The 21,507-nt window shown below is 43.7% G+C and overlaps 1 protein-coding gene across 2 annotated transcripts; it reads right to left on the reverse strand.

Annotated features, from left to right (window-relative positions):
* Positions 1 to 5,887: 5,887 nt before the first annotated feature.
* Positions 5,888 to 19,985, reverse strand: TMEM170A (transmembrane protein 170A). Of its 2 annotated transcripts, none has more exons than XM_010850757.1 (3): positions 19,667 to 19,985; positions 11,504 to 11,605; positions 5,888 to 8,967 (listed from the first exon to the last, which is right to left on the reverse strand). In XM_010850757.1, the coding sequence occupies exons 1-3, from the start codon at positions 19,797 to 19,799 to the stop codon at positions 8,837 to 8,839; spliced, it is 366 nt and encodes a 121-aa protein (XP_010849059.1). In that variant the 5' UTR covers positions 19,800 to 19,985; the 3' UTR covers positions 5,888 to 8,836. The 2 variants fall into 2 exon arrangements, with proteins under 2 accessions (XP_010849059.1, XP_010849058.1); XM_010850756.1 differs by having other exon boundaries at positions 11,435 to 11,605; positions 19,667 to 19,964.
* Between the last annotated feature and the right edge of the window lie 1,522 nt (positions 19,986 to 21,507).

Below are 21,507 nucleotides of genomic sequence, written 5' to 3' on the forward strand. Positions count from 1 at the left end.
CAAAGCGGCGGCCCTGACGCTCTTATGGCGGTCGGCGGAATGTGGGCGTCGTCCTGAAGCGGTGCATGCTGGGACTTGTAGTCTTCAGAGCTCAGCGGCTTTGATTTAGTGTGTCTGCTTAAGGAAAATTTGTTTTGCCCATGGGAACACATCTGCCCTTCGTTAGTCACTGGTTAATATTATTGAATTCGCTTAGTTGTTAAAATAGTCACCTCCCCCCCCAAATCAATATTCACGGTGCTTTCTGGGGTTATTTCCACCGACATGCTCAGAGAGTGAAAATTTTGAGTTAACCAGTGGTGGGTTGTACTGAGGTTGCAGGCAGACAATTTGCTATCTTGCTTCAGCCCTCTTAGTGTAAATAAGTATCGTCTTCCCAGTCTGTTTAGTGCCGCGTTTCCTTTTTTTTTTTTTTTTTTTTCATCTTTGTGCTTTCTGTCGGTGATTTCCCTGTTTAAAATGACCCCTGGGTGTGTTGCAGGGAGGAAGCCAATTCTGACTCCATGTTGGAAACTGTTTCTTTGACTTGCTTTTATTATTTTAATCATACTCAATAGCTTGCCTGGAGGACCCTGCTTCTCTGCTTGACTGTAAACTAAAGTGCCTTTGTTCGGCTCTAGGAGAGGTGTTTGTCCCCGCCCACCTGTGAATAGAAGAGATTAGCACACCCCTTCTGAAGGCTGGACATTCCCTTGGAGATGTTTTGCAAGACTGAAGACCCTTTCACTTTACTTCCCCACTGCATCTCCCTCTATTCTGCCTTGTGACTTTAGTTCCTCTTAGCTTCTTTTCTCTCTGATCGATAAAAGAACCTGGCATCCAGATCCCAGTAAGATGGTTGTTTTGATGCACTAGCCTGCCATATTCTCCGTCTGCCGGCCTTGCCTCAACACTTCGTCTCTCTGACTCATTGACCTATCGTGCAGCGAGCAGAGCAAGCTTGCACTCGGTAACAAGCGTATTGCTGGGGTGCTTCCTAATGTTTGTAAGAGCAAGAAGGTTGTGATGTGCCTTATGGAGAAAATATTTGGGTTAGATAAAGCTTCATTCAGGTATGTTTTGTGGCTGTGAGTTCAGTGTTAAAGAATAAACTATCCAGTGCATCAAGGAAAAGGAAAGTCACCAATCTGTATCTGATGCTGCTCTATAAAGTGCTAAAGTGACATTCATAGTGTGCGAGGCAGCTATGGAAAAGATGGAAAAGCGGCTCAATTTGTGGATTCAACCAATAAAACCGATGAAAAAAGTCTGGCAGACAGCATTGTTGAGGCTGAAAGTCAAAAGTTTACCCTCATGTCACCCAGGGTCAGAAAAATGTGAAGAAGCCCTTCTCTGTAGCGCTGGCTGGGTTGCACGTTTCAAAAGGCCATATGGTGTCAATAATGTTAAGCTTGCAGCTGAGGCAAGTTCTGCAGATCAGAAGACTGCAGAAGAATTCAAACGATGCTTGCTAAATGTTATACAGGAAAAGGGGTATGTGGAAGAGCCGTTTTTCAACGCTGGTGAAACTGGCTTATTTTACAAGAATGTTGGCAAAAGAACCTATGTAATGTGAATGACCTCCAATGCCCCAGGCTTTAAATCATTCCAGGACTATGCAACCCTACTTACGTGCACCAATGCCAAGGGTGCCTCTAAGTGCAAACCCTTACCAGTGTACAGACCTTCAAGTTCACAAGCACTTAACTGGAAAAACGTGAACCATATTCGGTGCATTGGAGGTGGGACCAAAAAGGGTGGAAAGCGGCTGATTGGTTCCACAGCTGAATCATATTAGAAGTTCAACACTATCCCCAGGGTAGAAACCTTGCCTTGATTTTGTTAATTTTGGATGCCCCAGTGCATTGCTGTGAAAAACTCAAAAATGCCCACCCCAACGTGGAAGCTCTTTTCATTCCCCCAAATACTACCTCTCATCCAGCCCCTGGATCAGGGCATAGTGAAAGCCTTCAAGTCACAGTATACAAGTGAGCTTTATAATAAGACTTTGGAGGCTTTCAAAGCCAAGAAGGAAAATACCATGATGGACTATTGGAAATCAGTCACTGTACGTGAGGTGATTGATTATGTCGGCAACATCAAGCAGGTGACGATCAATTACTGTTGGAAAAATGTTTGACCAGACTGGCTGGAAAATTTCGAAGGCTTTGAAGGTGCTGCAGAAAGTATAAACAACAGTGTCAGAAACATAATGTGTACCACATGCAAATAGGTGGAGAAGGCTTTGGTGACATGAGGAAGAAGATGTGGAGGAAATTTTGGCAGAGAAAGCAATAGAACCCACCAACGAAGACTTGGATGAGATGGCAAAGCAAGACATGATGATGAAAATGGTGATGAAAGTCAGCCAAAGAGTCCAGAAATTGTCCTTCTTACAGCAGTCAAAATAACAGAATGGAACTCCGCACTGGAAAAAATTTTCAGTGACATGGAAGAGTGTGACCCTATGCTTGATCGAAGCCTCAAATTTAAGCGCTTAACTTCCTGTGCATTTGCCCCCTATGCTGACACTTAAGGCAAAAAGCTAAGCAGACAGGGCCGATGTAATTTCTGGAGTCATTTTGGAAGAAAACATTACCCACTCCATCAACAAGTGATGAGAGCCAAACCTCTGAGGTTGAACTGACAGATGCCAACCTGCCACCCTCTTCCTCATCTGCAGAATGAGTGCCACCAGCCTCTCCCTTGTTTCTGTGGAGTAAGCCAAGGTGGGGAGACTTGACCACACTCGAACTGTGCTGTTGTCCAGCCTGCAGCTCCATCAACCAGAAGATGTTAGGCAACATTTTTACAAAATGTTAAATATTTCATCTTTATTTGCATTAATGTGCACTATATAGTATGTGTCTACTGTATGAGTACAGTATGTGTAGTTTGTGTTTTTGTGTGTGTATGACTGAAGGGAAGTTAAAATAGTACAGTCTCAGTGTTGTACATGACACAATAATGCTGTCATTGAAGTGTTTCATTATTAATAGTATGTATCATTATTTGTAAGAAAGATATATTAAATGCAGTGTCTTTGAACAGAAACATACATAAAACAAAGCTATGTACTGATCAGTTGACAAAAATGGTATGACCAGAGACCCACAAGAACCCAATCCTGTATTTCTGCTAATTGAGTGTGCGTGGTAACATTATAGCTGTAATTACAAGGAATGGCTGTTTTCTAGAATTCAAACATCATCCACAAGGAATCCTTCCTTGAAGTTAATCCATATGAAAGTACAACCATATATAACAGTTGTCATTTTGTGACAAACTGGGATGTTGCCTTTTGACCCGTCCTTGGAGTCTCAGTCTGGGGAAAATGCTACCCTGGCATTCTTCAGTAGACTCTCCCCCAGCACCCCGCTTCTCCCGCTCTCCTCTTTAGAGCTTACAAGCATTTGTTCAGATTCACAAAGTTTCTGACCACTTTAAGGGTAATGATGGAACTGTCTTCTACTTGTCAAATTGTTTAGTAAAGAGGTCTAAAATTGGTTAGCGGCCCTCATCAAGCTTAAAAACATACATTTTTGGATTTGAAAAGCATTTTCCATGAATTTAAATGTCACCAGCTGCGCTATTATGCTTTTAAAAAAATACACATTATCCTCAATGGCCAGTGATTTAATGAATCATGCATATGTAATGAGGTTTCCATAGAGCTGCAAAGGACAGGGTTGAGAACTACCCAGTTCAACTTGTGGAAATTCAGGGAGAACTTGGTCCCTTTGAAGGGGCACAAAAGCACCACACACATACCCCATGCCTTGCCCTGTACATCTCTTCCATCTGGCTGATCCTGACTTAAATCCTTATGATAAACCAGTGGCCTAGTAAGTAAAATGTCTGAGTTCTGTGAGTCGCTCTCAAATTAATTGAACCCAACTTATAGCCAGTTAGAAGCACGGAAGAACCTGGACTTGCAACTGATGTCTGGAGTTGGTGGTTGAGGATGGGGGGTACTTCTGGGTACTGTCAGAATTGAGTTGAATTGTTGAACACCTTTTCTGGTGTTCAATGTTTGTTAGTGTGGGGAACACCCAATATACCACTTAAAAATTTAAAGATTTCAGCACATAATCCCACCAAGAATAAATAGGCTGAAACTGAGCAATCCCTTTGGACAAATATTGGCCAAAATACAAACCCCAACCACCTACAAGTTTCCTGGTTCACTCTTACCATGTTGTTACCGAGTCCAAGCTCCCTCTGCTCACCGCAGGACAGGCCAGTGAACCCGAGAGAGGAAGTGTGGAGGCAAGGAAAATGATTTCATTTGGAAAGCTGACTGACTAAGATAGCAGACTAGCGCCTCAGAGCAACCATCCCGTGGGGGTCTGAATGCAAAATTTTTCTGTTGAGTCAGAGAGATATAAGCAATGAGGTACTAAAGTCAAAAGGCAGAATAAAGGAGAGGCAGTGGGGAACTAAAGTGAAAGGGTCTTCAGTCTTGCAAACACCTCCGAGAGAATGGCCAGCCTTTGGAAGGGGTGTGTTGATCTCCTCTATTCACAGGGGGGCAGGGTCAGGTTATCTCTCCACTAGTGGAACAAAGCACTTGAGCTTATAGTCAGGCAGAGGGGTAGGGTCCTCTGAGGCGGCTATTATGTATAACAAAAGAAAGAAAAGAAAGCTATAAAAAAATGTTGGAGAAGACTCTTGAGAGAGTCCCTTGGACTGCAAGGAGATCCAACCAGTCCATCCTAAAGGAAATCAGCCTTGAATACTCATTGGAAGGACTGATGCTGAAACTCCAATACTTTGGCCACCTGATGTGAAGAACTGACTCACTGGAAAAGACCCTGATGCTGGGAAAGATTGAAGGCGGGAGGAGAAGGGGACGACAGAGGATGAGATGGTTGGATGGCATCACCGACTCAATGGACATGAGTTTGAGTAAGCCCCAGGAGTTGATGCTGGACAGGGAAGCCTGGTGTGCTGCAGTCCATGGGGTCACAGAGTCGGACACAACTGAGTGACTGAACTGAATGACAAAAGCAACGAAAAGTAAGTCAAAGAAGCAGTTTCCAACCTAGAGTCAGAATTGGCTTCTTCTTTGCAACGTTGTCTTGGCAATAATTTATGGGGTCCTTCCCCTCCCGCCAAATTCAGCATCTTTAGCCTCTCCCCATAGTCTCTTCCCACTGTCCAATCGTGGGTAATCATCTTTTTGATAACAGAAGAGATCCTCTGTTGGGATTCATAAGCTATTGGAGGTTTCTTGCAGAGCTCTGCATCCCTCTGGGGTGTTAGAAACATTCTATATCTTGACCAAAGTACTACCACTTCACCTAAGTGTATAAATACATAAATATTCATTAAGCTACACATTTAAGACTTGTGTACTTTACTGTATGTTGTACCTAAATTAAAAAAAAAAAAAAAAAATAGAGAATGGATGGCTAGTCTCCTGCTACACTGTATGTCCATCTGCAATGCCTGGAAGTCAGTAGTTACCTTGTGACCATGGGGTAAGCTACCCAAATGGGACAATCCAATTTGCTGAAAATGGCAGGGCAGAAAACGTTTTATGATGTCACAGAATACTGAACCAACCTTGGAGACCCTCTTCTTGTGGACTATTGAAATGATACATTTTTATCACAAAGGGTTATCAGCTTTTAGCCATCACAGTGTGAAATTGTACAAAAACTTTTGATGGTAACATATAGCACAGAAAGTGAAGTTAATAAGGCTCAAGTTCACATGTAAGTAGTGTTTAATCAGATCTTTGGACAGGAATTTTACCATAAACAAGTTGAACATAAAGGAAATACTTAAATAGATATGTTAAGTACTAAGCCTAAAAAAAAAAAACCCATACTTAAGGTAGAAATCTTCATTACAAAAGCTTAAATTCATTGGCCACTGAAAAAGAAAAATCAGTTCAAGTGCACAGAGTTGAAAGTAATCTTTATTGATAAACATTTATACCAGAATTAGAAATTTCAGTAGAAAAATAAAATTTAAATAACTTTCTGTGGTACAAAGATTTGATCAGTTTGACTGCAGCATTTAGTGAAATAATCTAATACAAAAAGTTAAGCTGACTTTACCACAAGCAGGTAACAATGCACAGAACAGAAACACATGTACACAGAACCTTCTGCGTGTGGACAGCACCAGGACCTCAACTTCAGGAGATGATCTCCTAGGGAAGGTTGGTGTGCACTGCAGTTGTATTAAGAACTTCATTCAAACCAGAGCAGCTTTTGGAATCAAAAGCTAACATACAATTTAAAGACTTAGGAAACCTAAGAGCTTAAAGATAACTACTTGCATGAACTTTATCTCCCTAGTTGAGACATTTCCTAGGTAATGTTCTGGATTAGTAAATAGTACAATGAGACACCTTTGTCTTGGAATATTCATTACTCATTTGTATTGGATTTAAGTTTACATGAAATGTTTTTCTCCTAAAACCTTTATCTCAAAGAATCCAGAAATCAGCTTTTCATGGTTGGGGGTTTCTCCTTCCCACTAAAAGAAAAGTGGATGCATAGCTGGGGCAGGGGTGGTTTCATGTGTCTCCAGGCAAGTCAGGAGTTGGCAAAACGTCTCAGAAGCTTTATGTGAAAAAATAAAATGTTCAACACAAATGCCAGTACTTTTTCATCTGAGCAACCACCCCCAAATAATTGTGCATTTGAAGGTGAGAAATTAAAAAGAAAAAGAAACCCTTAAGGGCAATAAACATTCCTTATAATTCAAATAGTTTCTTCCTGAAAACATTTCAAGCCACAAAGCTCAAGTTATATAAAGTCTATATTCATTTATTCACAGAATGTTCACATACTGGGATGGATGAAACATTCAATAATCTGAAGATCCATTTTATATTTGAAGTTCTTAAAAACAGTGGATAATCAAACAAGAAACAGATGTAAACAAAGACAGCTTTCAAAATGCATTAGTTCTTGTGTTTTGGCTCTAGAAGTGAAGCAACCAAACATTTAAGCCATGGATCAATATGTTGAAAAATTAGTTTTGGGGGAGAGAAGCCCACTGACCCCAACCCATACTCAATTTGTGAAACTCTATCCAAAGGAATGTTTTCAGTGAGAATGCTGAGACATCTTTCAATAGAGATGAAGGAAAACTTCTTAAGCTGAAGGGCTACGTTTCAAAATCCAACTATTGAATTGAAAAATGGAGTCTTGAGCTAAAGACATAAAAATTTGTTTGAAAGAAAGATTTGAGCATTGGAGAATAATCTTGTTGGGGAATTTGTAAGGATATTTGCCTGTGTACAACTCCTACAATTTTTCACCTCGTTAGAGTATATCTATTACTGTAATTTTGATAAGTAGTCTAATGGCCTATTAATTAAAAGAAAATGTCCACTTACTTTTTGGGATCCTTTTTAATTTTTCTCTGTGACCATCTCCTGGCTATTTTTAAGCAGAAGCCAGAGTGCATATTGCTTAAATCAAACAGCACTGCACATGACCTTATGGGCAGGTAGCTTCACACTCATAATGAAAACTTTCCTTTTAAAATGTCATATTTAATGACCAGAAACTATTTTGAAAACAGATAACAACAACTGTATTTCATACAAACCAGTTTATGCGGTTAAGGATAAAGTCAGATATTTAATTTTTGCAATCCTTTTTCTTTTGAAGGTCACAGTTTTTAGGCCTTTAGATGAAAAAGAAAGCTAGGCATTCGAAGCAAAATTAAAAGAGCTAAAATTGGGTTTAAAAAAAAAACTCTGATATTTAATTTTCTTTAAGGATATAGATTCTCTTGAAAGGAAATATAAAGGGCACAGTGGAAGGTATATTTGAAAATTAAACTTCAGGCACTTTCTGGGAGTCATACCCACCACTGTAAAATGGGTTGAAGACCCACCACTAGGTAACCACATTAAGACTAGGAAATCAATAACCCCTAATTCCAGTTAAAGCTGCACTTTTACAATTTTTTAAGAGCCATGAGCAAACCAAAGTCACTAAAAAAAAGGTAACAGAATGTTTAAAGTATCTTTCTGTGTGTATGTCTCAATGTCCAGTGAGTATCCTGATCAATATGGCTGAGAATTTTCCATTCAAACTATTTAATAGGGTGTGTTTCCAATTAAACTAAATAAAATCAATAGACTATAAAGTGATAGGAAAAGGTGATACAGGAGTTCTGTGGAAAAATTCTCAATTACCTAGCTTATTTTGAGAAAATGTACAAAACAGGAAATTCACACATCTTAAAATATATAAAATAATCAGAGGTCAAAATAGTTATTCATAAAATGTCACAGCATTCAGGAGTTAGCTTTTATTTATTTAAATAGTGGAACTGAAGCCACTACTTGAGTTATAGGTTTTGTGTGTGTTTTATTTCTCCAAATTTGTTCTCAACGTTATGCTCGACCAAAACCTACTTGGCACTTACTGTCATGAAGATGTGGCAAGGGTTTGCCAAATTTTAATCAAGATTTGATCAAATAAGATATCAGTACAGTTTACTGTGCTCAGAAGTAAACCAATATGTTCTACAGTTTCTCTGAAACACGCAAGGCTGCGTTTTTCTCACAGGACGTTGTAAATTTCAGTGTGAAGGATGCCAACCCAGAAGCACTGCTGACTGGGCTTGGGTAAAGACGCACCTGTAAAACTGCCTGATTTGCATATGTAAAAACAGAAAGAAAAGAAACTTGATTTTTTTTTTTTTGGTTGAGAACAATGAGTCCAAAAAGATCTTTAATTCCTGGAACTTCAAACTGAAGAAAGGACCGAAGTGTTGTTCTTCATACCGTTTGAAGAACTAAGAAAACGCTACATCCCATAATGTATTATTTTTGAGGATTCTATAAAACCGATTCACCATCATAGCACAAGGGCATGTGCTATAGAGTAGCTAAAATCCGTAAAAAGGAGACCACTACGACACAAAACGTCTGTCCAGTGCCCAAGGTAAGGGCTTCAAACGGAATCATTTCCTTTCCTGCTGCTCGATACACTCCAGCAATTGCTGCACCTGTTCAAAAATTCAAGTGTGTTAAAAAATTAGAGGGGGGTTAATATAATCAGAAAAATATAGCACTTAAAACTCTAAGTAGAAAAAACATAAAATAAATTAAAAAACAAAACTCTAAGACTGATTTAAATTTTTTACATTAAAATTTAAACATTATAGAAATGTTTCTGTTTTCCCTATTCTTTTTGCTAACTACTCTTGGTTTTAAGTATTCCTTATATGGTTTGCAAGTCACCAACAAATGTTTTTAGAAAAGGGACTCTTTCAAACTAAGTCTCCTAGATATATTGAATAAAATCACCTGGAAGTCATAACCAAAATCACAAAGACTGCAATATTCACATAACCCGATTACAAACTTAAAACATATTATTCCCCAGGCACGTAACAGATACCTAACAAATTCCTGGCAATAAATGATAGAAAATCCTCTGCGTGAGGCTGAGCAAGGAATATTTCAGGAGCAGTCACAGGGAAACCCCACTCCCTCTTGTACTATACTCAGAGTTCCCTTCAAGAAATGGATGGAGGAAATGCCCTGAATGCCTAGATGGTCCACTGCTGTGGCCCGGGGTTCAATCCCTGGTTTGGGAACTAAGATACCACAAGCTGTGTGGCACAGCTTAAAAAAAAAGGCGGGGGGGCGGGGAGGAAGAAAGGAAGCGAGTGGGACTCTAAGCCCAGCAAGTTGCTATTCATTCAAAGGGCTTGAGGTGAGGGATACTCCGGGATTCCTTTCTATTTCCCATGTCATTCTGTTGGTCACTATAACTTCCTACATATTGAATAAACAGAACAAACAGGTATCTGTTTCTACTCAGGTACCCTGAATTGCTCACAGGGACTCAGCATTATACTAAGAAAAGTCAAGAATTCATTCATTTGAAAAGAACAGATCCAAAGTTCCCAGATAATCTTCTCCTGACCCCAGCCCAAAATGCTCCAAACAGAATTCTCCTTGGTCAGAGAATACAGGTGGGGACACAAGACAGAAAGCACAAGCACGAAACAGATTTTGAATAATGCAGGACGATATATACTGTTTCGATCAAGTGTCAACACCTTGCCCATTGTGATATGATGGTATATTAACACATTTGAAGGAGAATAAAGAGCAGTGCTACTGGCAGTACATGCACACTGTGCTATTAATACTACCCTCTGAGAGGCATGTGCTCCTTTGGGCCTCTTTGTAATTTATCTCCAAAAAAAGTGGGTTGGATCAGAAGAAGCTTAAAGAACTTGAACTGGGCCCCAAAGTGGGATTTGGATGATGAAGGGAAGATAGTTAAAAGCAAACCAGAAGGAGCAGCAAAATGGGAAGGGAATAGATTGTATGCACTAGAGTCAAAGAAGGATACAATTACTACGTGTTAGATAGTCTCTGTTTTATATACACACATTATTTCATTTAGTCATCACACAGCATTGCTATTGTACCAATGAGAAATCTAAAACAGGTCCTGGGGGCTAATAATCCAGTTAGAAAACTAGAGCAGAGGCTCTCTAAACATAGCAGTAGGTGACACAGTTAAAAATATTGTTTAAGGCCAGTTATGGAAACTCCTTAATGCAGACAGGAGAAAATTAGCCTCCCCACCGCCTTACACAAAGGTTTCACCATCTACAGAACACAGAGAAACTAGGCCACCTTGTCCCCAAAAAACCCCTAAAGTCAAAGAGACAGGGGAATTTCTGCTTGAAATTCAAAATTTAAAATCACAGTGAAAAAAAAAAAAATTACATAAACCGAGAAAAAAGTCTGAAAGCATATAATGAAATGCAAACTGGTTACCACGTAGGAATACAGTAATGGAGAATCTTTGTTTTTGCTTTCTTATAATTTTTAATTTATATAAAATATACATGCTATTTTTATTTTGTTATGAGCTTAAAAATATTCTCAGCCCTATGACATGAACAAAAGCTGCACCCCCACCCAAAAGATACCACACAGATAAAAATAATGTATAATTATGAATGTTGCTCAAACTCTTATTCAGAAAGTCCTAAGAATTAAAAAAAATAAATAAAAAAAAAACAGGCACTTTTCTAAACAAAATTCCCTCCATCCTTAAAATATCTACACCTGGATGAAGGGAAGTAATTGGTCAAGGAGACTGCAATGCCACAAATCAGTGAAGTGACAGCTGAGGAGAAAGGAGAGCAGTAGCTTCCAAAAAGCCAAATATTCTCTTGGTAGTGGTCAAGATCACAAGATGTATCTCACAAAGCTTAACGTGGCTTCCCTAAAGCCACGAGACAGAATCTGACTCAGGAAGTCAAAGATGTTATCCAAGTAAGAGGGGACTGAGGCGAGAAGAGAACAGTATATAAAACACAGGGCCCACGCACAAAGAGCGCGCTTACTTCTTTATCCCACTCAGACACGTTTCTAAAACGGCTCCTAAAGTTAACTGACTATTCATATGAAATGTTTTGACTGTATTTTAAACGTCTAACATACTTGTCAAGATTCCAGCAGTAATTGGTCCCACGATGCCCATCAACAGGATGCTTACAGACATGAACCTACCATATTTGTGATGTCTGAGGGTGAAGAGGGCCAGTAATCCGGCAGGGACGTGAAAGAAGAGAGAAGACACCAGTGCCCACAGGAACACACCATACCACATCTCTGCAAGGGAGAGCAAAGAAAGGTTGGACGTCACCAGCTTCCCCAGGGCAGTCATGACAAAGGCGCGGTCATTATACTCAATTTTAAATTATTTAAGTTATTTACGTTATTTCAATTTTAAAACAATTCTGTTGCAGTGGCGGTTCATCAGTCAAATATCCAAACACTGATGGTTTTGGAGGGATCACTAAACTATGGCCACCCCCTGTTTTTGTGCGGAAAGTCTTAGCAGGACACAGACATGCCTGTTCATTAAGTCTTGTCTATGGCTGCTTTCAAGCTCCCAGAGCAGGGCTGAAACAGTGACAGAGACCATAGGACCTGCAAAGCCTAAAATATTTATAATCTGGCCCTTTACAGAAAAGGTTGGCCGACTCCTGACAAGCTACCCCTATTCCCAAACACTGAAGAAAAAGTTCACCCAGATTTGGAAATTCACTTATGTGATTTCCCTTTCACAAGGACAAGTGTGAGCACCACTGACAGGGCGCCATGCGCAAATGCCTGACCTCTCTCCTCTGGCAGCTCCAGAGGCTAGTGCGCACACCACTCCCCGAGAGGTGCCACCCTCCCCATCCGCCCCTCCAGCCCGGGCCCTGCTGCACACTGGCATCTCCCACTGGGGCCTCCTTGGACACCATCCACTGCCAGCTCGTCCCCAACCCAGGAAACAGCGCCAGGCAGCTCCCTGCTAAGCAGCAACCCCATCTTTAATCCCCGAGTCCTCAGCAGCTCCTCCCCAAGCCACCTAAGAGACTCTGGCTGCTGTTACACCCCCGGTGTGCACAGAGCTCTGTGAGGACGTGGGAATGGCAGTGCCCGGGGGTGGACAAACAGGACACAAACCTGCCTCCAGGAGCTCAGGGACTCTGCTGCCCAGCTGACAGCCTTGCCATCACGCGGCTTCCGCTGGAGCCCCCCAGGTTTTAGAGACAAGCACTGCTCAGCACAGCAACTCAAGGGCCTGCTAGAGTGCGGCTCCTCACTGGCTGCGGTGAACCATGCGGGCGGTGAACTGGGGTGAAGCCTTAATCTGCCAGAGACACAGGAAGTTGGTAACTTCAATAAAAGTGTGTCTGGACACTTGGGTGTGCTACCCAACTGCCATGGGATGAATCCACGTGCGGAAGCCCTAATCCGACAGGACCGTGGACTTACAAGAGGAAGACAGATTTCTCTCTCTCTGTGCCTCTCCTCTTTCTCTCCCCATCGAGTGAGGACATATCAAGAAGATGGCCCAAGAGGGCCCTCAGCCTGACCGTACCGGCACCCTCATCTTGCACTTCCAATCTCCACCTGTGTTGGTTAAGTCACTCGGTCCATGGTGCTTTGTTCCAGCAGCCCTGGCAGACACCAACACTCCCCTGTTCCCACTTCCCTGGAGCAAGGAGGCTTGCTGGGCTAGCAACTCACACCTCAACTTTTCTAAAAGCTGAAAGACCTGTGTGCAAACAGGATCTGGTGCAGCAAGTCGGCTCCTCCCTGAGTCTCTGAGGGGGAGAAGCAGTGTGCACCTTCCTACATACAGCCCTAAGTCACATCCATTTGCTCTCCCACTGCCTCCATACTTTATATAGCGTCACTTAAGTCACTCTAAGTAGGAAAGAAAGGCTTTATCATATTAGATGAACAGTACAATTTATAAAACGCTTTCAGAGGATAAAGTAGTACAGAACACTAATAGCTAAGGCAAACCTCAATCAATAAAACACTTTTAAAAAGCTAAGTGATATCCCGTTAATACTGCACCTTAATCTGCCATCTATTTAACAGCTATTTATTGATCACATAGTACTTTTCATTTCCCTGGCTCTATACACTGTCAAACATCTTTGTCTATCTATTTTACAGTATTTCCTTATTCACTGTTTCACATAAAGTGCATTATCTTCAACTTTGTTTACTTTGGCAGCTAAAGTCACATCATTTCCCCAAGGTGAAGAATAAGTCAGGTTATTAACCTGAAATAAATGTTATAAGGGAAACCAGACTAAGCACTGGTGGCAGAAGAGGCCCCAAAGATGCCCACATCCTCAACCCAAAGCCTATGAAAATTCGACCTAACAAAAGGGGATGTGCAGGTGTGATGAGATTAGACATCTTGCAATGCAGGGGGGATAGTATCTTGGATTTTATAGGTGGGCCTACTGTAATCAAGGGTCCCTGGAAGAGAGTCACAGTCAAAGAGATCTGAAGATGCTGTGCTGCTGGCTTTAAAGATGGAGGAAGGTGCCAGAAGCCAAAGGACGTGGTGACCTCTAGCAGCTGAAGACACGAAAACAAATTCTCCTTAGAGCCTCCAGAAGGAAGATGGCTCTGCTGACTCATTTGGACTTCTGACCTCCAAGACTAATAAATCTGTGTTGTTTTAAGCCACTAAATTTGTGGTGAGTTGTTTCAGTAGCCACAGCAAGCTAATACCAGTACTGAGAGTTCATTCATTCAGTAAATACTTACAGAGCCCATTCCATATGTCAGGCACGTCAATGAACAAGAACAGAAATTTTAAAAAGACAAAGATCCCTGCCCAGAGGGTGTCTGTATCTTTAAGCATATTCTTCAGTTTGAGTTAAACAGAAGGTCACATGGCGGACCTCTTGGGGGGAATTCTGTGCTCCCTGGCCCTCTAGCTGCCACAGTCGAGTCCCCTGTCTTCCGAGCAAGGGGTCAAGACCAAACTGGCCCCAATAAGCAGAAACAGGAGCACAGAACAAGTGGGCAGAGTTAGGCTTGGCGCCCAGCTGTCCTTTCAGCTTGCCCTGCTCTGCCTTACGTTCCAGGTCAAACAACTGTGCCTCTGTAGCCAGGGTTCACCACCCCAGTCCTGCAACTAACTCCGCGCTGGCCTGCCTAGATGCTAAGTGCCCACTGGCCTGCATCTGTCCACACTGCCCACTGTGAGACCCCTCTCTTACCCACCCCCACCTACCTGCCAGGGGATCCATCTGTTTCCTTGTGAAATACTAATACAAATATATCTGGTTTCTACTCCTGATGCCTAAAACCGTTTAAGATAATGGTGCTAGGAAAATCTTTTTTTCTAAGACTTAATCTATGACCCTGGTTCCTGAGGAAGAGCTCCTAAATTCCTTGGAATTTCCAGGAGTGTCTTTTGTTCTCATAAGGCAACTCTTGGTGGGCTCCTTGATGGGCGCTGGTCACCAGAAAGGCTAGGCCATGATTGTAAGCTTGGAACCTTCAGCCCTACTCTCCATTCTCAGGAGAGAGGAGGGGGCTAGAAGCAAGTTATTAATCGGTCATGCCTAAGTGATGAAGCCTCCATAGATATTTCAACAGTACGGAGGGCAGAGAGTTTCTGGGCTGGTGAAGACACCTATGTGCTGGGAGGGTGACCCACCCCAGCTGCACAGGAACAGAAGCTCCTGTGCTCAGGGACCCTTCCAGCCTTCACCCTGCTTATCTCTTCATGTGGTGTTCATTTCCATCCTTTACATCTTTGGGAACATACCAGTCACCTGGTAAGTAAACTGTTTTCCTGAGTTCTGTAAGCTGCTCTAGCATTTTCACTTGAACAAGAAGGATGACATGGAAACCTTAGCTGGTCAGAGCACATGCGAAAACCTAGCCTTTGACTGGCATCTGAAGTAGGGGTTGGGGCAGTCTTGTGCAACTGGGCCTTTCACCTGTGGGACTGAAGCCAGCTCCAAGCAGACAATGTCAGAACTGAACCGAGTTGCAGGACACCAACTGGTGTCCAAAACTGCTCAGTGCATAGAGAAATGATATCTGGCACCAGAAGTGCTGTGAGCACAGTGGCAGTGCGAGAGTAAAGGGAAACTGAGTTTTTTCGAGGTATTCTTCCTCTCCTAACAAGGAGGACTGGCCCACCAGGACTATCAACCATAGCCTGCCACCTCTCTCCCGAGGCCACTGCCTAACTGCCCACTTATCCCTGGTTCCTGAATGGGCCCTTCTGGCCTGCCTCAACCTTAACGGTCTCTTGGCCCTAGCCCCGGCTAGCTCTTATCTGCCCTGATCTGGCCTTTCATCTATTCTCCACACAAAACCAGAAAGTCAGTGGTAATGGGGACAAGGTTTCTTGTTGGAGTGATGACAGTATTCTCAAGTTGTTTTTTGTGGTGATTGCAAACTTGGCAAAAAAATCATTAAATTGTATACATGAAAAAAAAAGTGAATCAGATCATCTTTCCTCTGCTCAAAACCCCTCGAACACGGCTTTGGGGGATCTGACCTCACCCCCTGCCCCCGTGCCCACGCCGCCCCTCCCACCGCACTGGCCTCCTTCACGTCACTGCAGTGAGCTCCCGTCCCAGGGCCTCTGCACCTGCTGCCCCTGGCCCAGAATGCCCGTCTCCGGACAGCTGCGTGGCGGCTGCTCATTCCCTTTCAGATTTCACCTCCAATGGCATCATCTTAGAGGGCTTCCTCGTGACCTTATGTAAAACAAGCATTCCGCTCGACACATAAGACCTGCCACTTACTATCCCCCTACCCAATCTTACACTCACACTGTCTGTTCCATTTCATATTTTTATTTATTTTGCCATATTGCAAGGTATGTATGATCTCAGTTCCCTGACCAGGGACTGAACCTGAGCCCCCTGCACTGGAAGTGCTGGACTGCCAGGGAAGCCCCTCCTTTCCGTACTTTTAAATTTTGTTTCCTCTTTCCCCTTTAGAATGAAAGTTCTTTTGTTTTGTTCACTAACACACCTTTTCTTGGTGCCTAGAAAACAAGAGACACACAATAGACACCGAGTAAATTTGCAGACCGAATGAGTAAATGACTGATCCAAGTGTGATGTATTCTTGATCCCAGCAATGGCACAACTAAAACATTAGTGGGTTTTAGTTTATCAGAAGGCACACTCTGGGGAACCCCTGGGGCTCCAGCAGCTAGGACTCTATGCTCTCACTACTGAGGGTCCAGGTTCGATCCCCGAGTCTGAGAACTAAATTCCCACAAGCCATGCGGCGTGGCCAAAAACAAAAGAGAGAGGGGGGAAGATATACTTTGATATTGAAAGTATTAATATAATGAGATTCATCCCTTTAGAAAGTGAATTTTATTCCTGATACAAGAGGGGAGAATAATTTGCCTTTCTCAGCATTCAGATTTGTTAAAAATGACCACCAAAGAAATCTGAACTACTTGGAATAAGAAGGGTTAGGCAGAAAACTACTACTACTACTACTACTAAATCACTTCAGTCGTGTCCGACTCTGTGCGACCCCAGAGACAGCAGCCCACCAGGCTCTCCCGTCCCTGGGATTCTCCAGGCAAGAACACTGGAGTGGGTTGCCATTTCCTTCTCCAATGCATGAAAGTGAAAGGTGAAAGTGAAGTCGCTCAGTCGTATTGGACTCTTAGCGACCCCATGGACTGCAGCCTATCAGGCTCCTCCATCCATGGGATTTTCCAGGCAAAAGTACTGGAGTGGGGTGCCATAGGTCTAAATTGCAAATGCAGGTTTAAAGAAATCAATTCAAAGCTTCCGGACAGTGATAAACCACAGAGTATTTCAGAGCAATGACTTTGCCATATTGAGTTGGCATAAAAAGCAAGTAACCTTTTCTGTGGGGCCAAAATAGAAACAATTCCAGAATCAGGACAATGAATGAGATTCACTGTCAGCAGGTTTTGGTGCCTCAGGAAGGATTACATTTCATGTACCTATTGAATCCATCATTCCAGCTGAAGAAGAGACACAACAGGGAGGCTATATGTTTACCCCGTGTGTTTACTCATCACATTCCAATCAGCTTGTGTCCATGGGCTGTATCTCATGCATGTTTATAACTCCAGCATAACTCCAGCCCAGAGCCTGCACTTGATCACTAAATACATCCTGAATGAATGATCCATGGTGATCACTACCCCCAAGTTATATATCCACTGAAGTACCAATAAACTCAAGTACAGACTGCAGTTTAATATTTCAGAACAACTCCTGACAGGAAAACAATATGCTTAGCTACTGATTCTTTACTATAACATAGTAGAACTATCCTCCCAAATCCACTTACCTCAATTTTTTTTTTAAAAGAGGAGGCAACTAAAAGCCAGAGAAACTGAACAAAATGTTCAGTTTCAAAATATCACCTCACATATGACTTATTGATTATGGTAACCTTATGGTGGAGAGATCTGATAAACACCATTTTCACCAAATGATTAAACTTAGTGTTATCAATAAAGGGACAAGCGGACATGAAGTGTCCCCTAACGTGGTGCTCTGGGAAGTGTGCATCACCTATGCAGGTAGCGTCCTGAGCAAAAATGTTTAATCTGAATCTAACCACGAAGAAATAATCAGATAACTCAGACTATGGGACAGTCTAGGGACAGTTAGCCTGGTTTTCAAAAATGTCAGTCTCAAGAAACTGAAACAAAGATGGAGGAACTATTCTGGATTCAAGAAGACTGAAAAGACAACTATATGCAATGTGTAACCCTTGATTAGATCCTGGAATTTTTAAAGAAAGATATAAATGGCATTATTCAAACAACTGAGTATGTTTCAATAAGGCCTATATATTAGATAATATTCTACCGATGTTAAATGTGTTAACACATTCCAGTGCAATATGTTTTTCTAGGCTGTGGCAGAAAATGTCCTCATTTTAAATGATACATGCTATAAAGCGTTAGCTGTCAAGTGCCATTATTTGTGTAACCCCCTTCCTCTTTTCTGCACAAACTAAACATATTATGCACATGCATATATGTATTTAGACAGGAAGCAAAAGAATCGAAATATTAATAATGAACCTAAGTAAAGGGTATATAGGTATCTGTTACACTATCATTTCAATTTTTCAGTAGGTTTAAACTTTTTCCAAATAAAGAGCTGCGAGAAAAGTAATAGACCAATCCGGTCCAGTAGAGCCTTCAGACTGCATGAACATTTCATTTTTTGGACATGGTCTCCAGAATGCCAATATATTTCTGTTGTCATTGTCAAATGTGATCTTAGTATCTTTTGATACCTTTTGCCAGATTATCATTATAGGCATGATTTCAAGCTAACACCTGCATCTGTTTCAACGTGTTTTTTATCTTATTAACTACTTCACAGACCTGTTGGGGAAAATACTAGAAAAGTAATACACTGCAAGTCCCTGGTGTCCGCTGAATGGCGCCTGGCGGTCGCTGCCCAGCGGATGAGAAATCACAGGTGCCTCGTTTACCAGTTTTAACTGTAGTCAGTAATCCAACCTTCCTTCCTTTGCAGGTCTCAGGCCGGTTCTTGCATTGTTTACTGAGTGAAAGTATCTGTCAGCTTTGCTGGAGGGCCCAACCTCACCCTTCAAACACCCCTGATCTCAGTCTTCTTGCCTTTAAAAGGGCCAACACATAACACTACTCTCCCCTCCAAGGCTTTATTTTCAGTCTTTGCAGGTATTTTCTCCTCCTCTCAGTTTTCCAAGCCCGATAGCTTTCTATCTCGATTTCTAAGTTTGAAAACCTCTGCTCTCAAGCCCAGCCGAGATAAGTGGCATAAGAATCAGAAAGGCGCCGTGTCGACGTTCTCGAACAGGAGTGGGAGACGAGGCCACAGGTCTCCAGAAAGGGATTCCTAGAAAGAGAGACTGGCGGAGGGGGTGGATCTGGACGTGGGTAGCAGCGATCGGCAGACAGCCTCCCGGTGCAGAGGCTGGGCTACCTACCCTACGCACAGCGGGTGCCTGAGTTCTGACCGATGGCCCTCAGACCGGCCGGGACGACGCACCGTCCGAGGCACGAAAGCCCAGAGGCCGGGGCGGACGAAAGCGGCTGGGGTTGTCCAGTGCCCCCGCCCGCCAAAAGGAGGCGAGGACCGCCTCCCGTGCCCCAGACGAGGAGGGGCGGGCGGACCAGGGCGCTGCCGAGTTCCCTCCTGAAGCAGGGGCGTTTGGGAACTCCAGAGAGCAGGACGACTTCGGGCGGGGGCCGAGTTCCCCTCACCGACGGGGCCCACCGCGGGATCCGGGTGGCCCGCCCGAGGGGCCCGCGGCGAAGCGGCGAGGGGAGGCGGAAGGGCTGCCGTCCCCAGCTCTCGGCCGACGGAGAGCCGACCCCCGCGGGGCCGCCGGTACCTGGGAAGGAGCAGAGCGATGTGGAGTTGGGGCACAGCGTCCCGTTGCCCACCCGCGGCACCAGCTTCAGGCTGAGGATCTGCTGCAGGAGCCCGGCCGACGCCCCGCTGCCGCCGCTCCCCTCGCGTTCCATCCCGCCGCCATTCACCGCAGAGGGCTGAGGGAGAGCGTCCGAGGGGCCGCTGAGGGAAGAGCGCCCGAGATGCTGCCGCAGCGCGACCTCGCGTACGGCCTGCTCCGCTCCCCACACCTCCGCAGCCACAGCGTCACCTTCGGCCGGGGCCCTCTTCCTCCTACCCCAACGGCCCTGCCAAGTGACGGCTCCTTTCTCCAATTACAGGGCGCCGCCGACGGCAGGGGCGGGGCGAGGGGCGTTCCCGCCCCTGACGTTGCGTACGGCTCTCGGAGACCTGGCCCCCTACGGCCTACGCCCCCTACTGGAGAAGTCGCTCCTGCTCCGGTGGGGCGCGCTCGGCTCTGTCCTTCTCTGCAACGCCGCCTAGAAGAAAGGAGTGGAATTACATATAGATAGAGAGGGAGAGGGGCTTTCCAGGAGGCGCTAGTGGTCAAGATTCTGCCTGCAATGAGGGAGACACAGGTTCGATCTCTGGGTCGGGAAGATCCGCTGGCGGAGGGCATGGCAGCCCACTCCAATATTCTTGCCGGGAGAATCCATTGGACACAGGAGCCTGGCGGGGTGGCGGGCTATACAGTCCATGGGGTAGCAAAGCGACTGAAGGGACCAAGCATACCACGCACAGAGGAAGGGAGGGAGGGAGGTAGATAGATGGATGATGGATTATGGTTAGATAGACAGGTAGATACACATAGAGGTAGCTAGGTGGATAGAAAGATAAATACCTACATACATATGCATCTGGCAATGAGAATCAGATGGTTCAGCAACCAGGTGAAAGAAGCTGGAAGACGATGCAGCGATACCTTAAATATTTGGAAGGAAAACGATTTTGAGAGAAAACTTCACCTGAAACTAAAAAGGATTGTGTACAACGTAAGGAGTATGTCAATAATCTTGTAATGACCGGGAACAGGCGGTTACTAGACTTCCTATAGTGGCCATTTCATGATGTATACAAATGTCATATCACTGTGAGGGTGTGTTAGTCCCTCAGTCGTGCCTGACTCTTTGTAACCCCAATTGGAGCCCACCAGGCTTCTCTGTCCATGGGATTCTCCAGGCAAGAATACTGGAGTAGATTACCATTCCCTTCACCAGAGGAACTTCCCAACCCAGGGATCAAACCCTGGTCTCCTGCGTTGCAGGCAGGTTCTTTATCCTTTGAGCTACAGGGAAGTCCCTATGTTGTACACCTGAAACTCACACAATAGTGTTGGTCAACTATATTTCAATAAAAGAACTGAAAAGCAGTACAAACTCCAGGAAAAACACAAACCTACAAAAATTATGAAGCAAATATAAAGCAAACAAAACTTGGTGTGTGTGTATTTTTTAGACACCCACCACCTCCTTGTTTCCCTTATAGTGAGATGAAGAACTATAAAACTTTCAGAAGACAGCGTTGGATATCTTTGTCTCATGATAGTGAAGGGGTTCTTCGGCATAAAGAGCAAAGACCATAAAGGAAAGGATGTGTAAATTTAATTAAGACCTTGTGTTATTCAAGAGTTCATTAAAAAGCATTGAATACATTATGTTTTCCTTTTAATTCAAAGACATGCAGTTCAGTCACTCAGTCGTGTCTGACTCTTTGCGACCCCATGAACCCCAGCATGCCAGGCCTCCCCGTCCATCACCAACTCCCGGAGTCCACCCAAAGCCATGTCCATTGAGTCGGTGATGCCATCCGACCATCTCATCC

The sequence above is a fragment of the Bison bison genome, unplaced genomic scaffold, assembly GCF_000754665.1.
Source record: "Bison bison bison isolate TAMUID 2011002044 unplaced genomic scaffold, Bison_UMD1.0 scf7180017864295, whole genome shotgun sequence".
Lineage (NCBI taxonomy): Eukaryota > Metazoa > Chordata > Mammalia > Artiodactyla > Bovidae > Bison > Bison bison.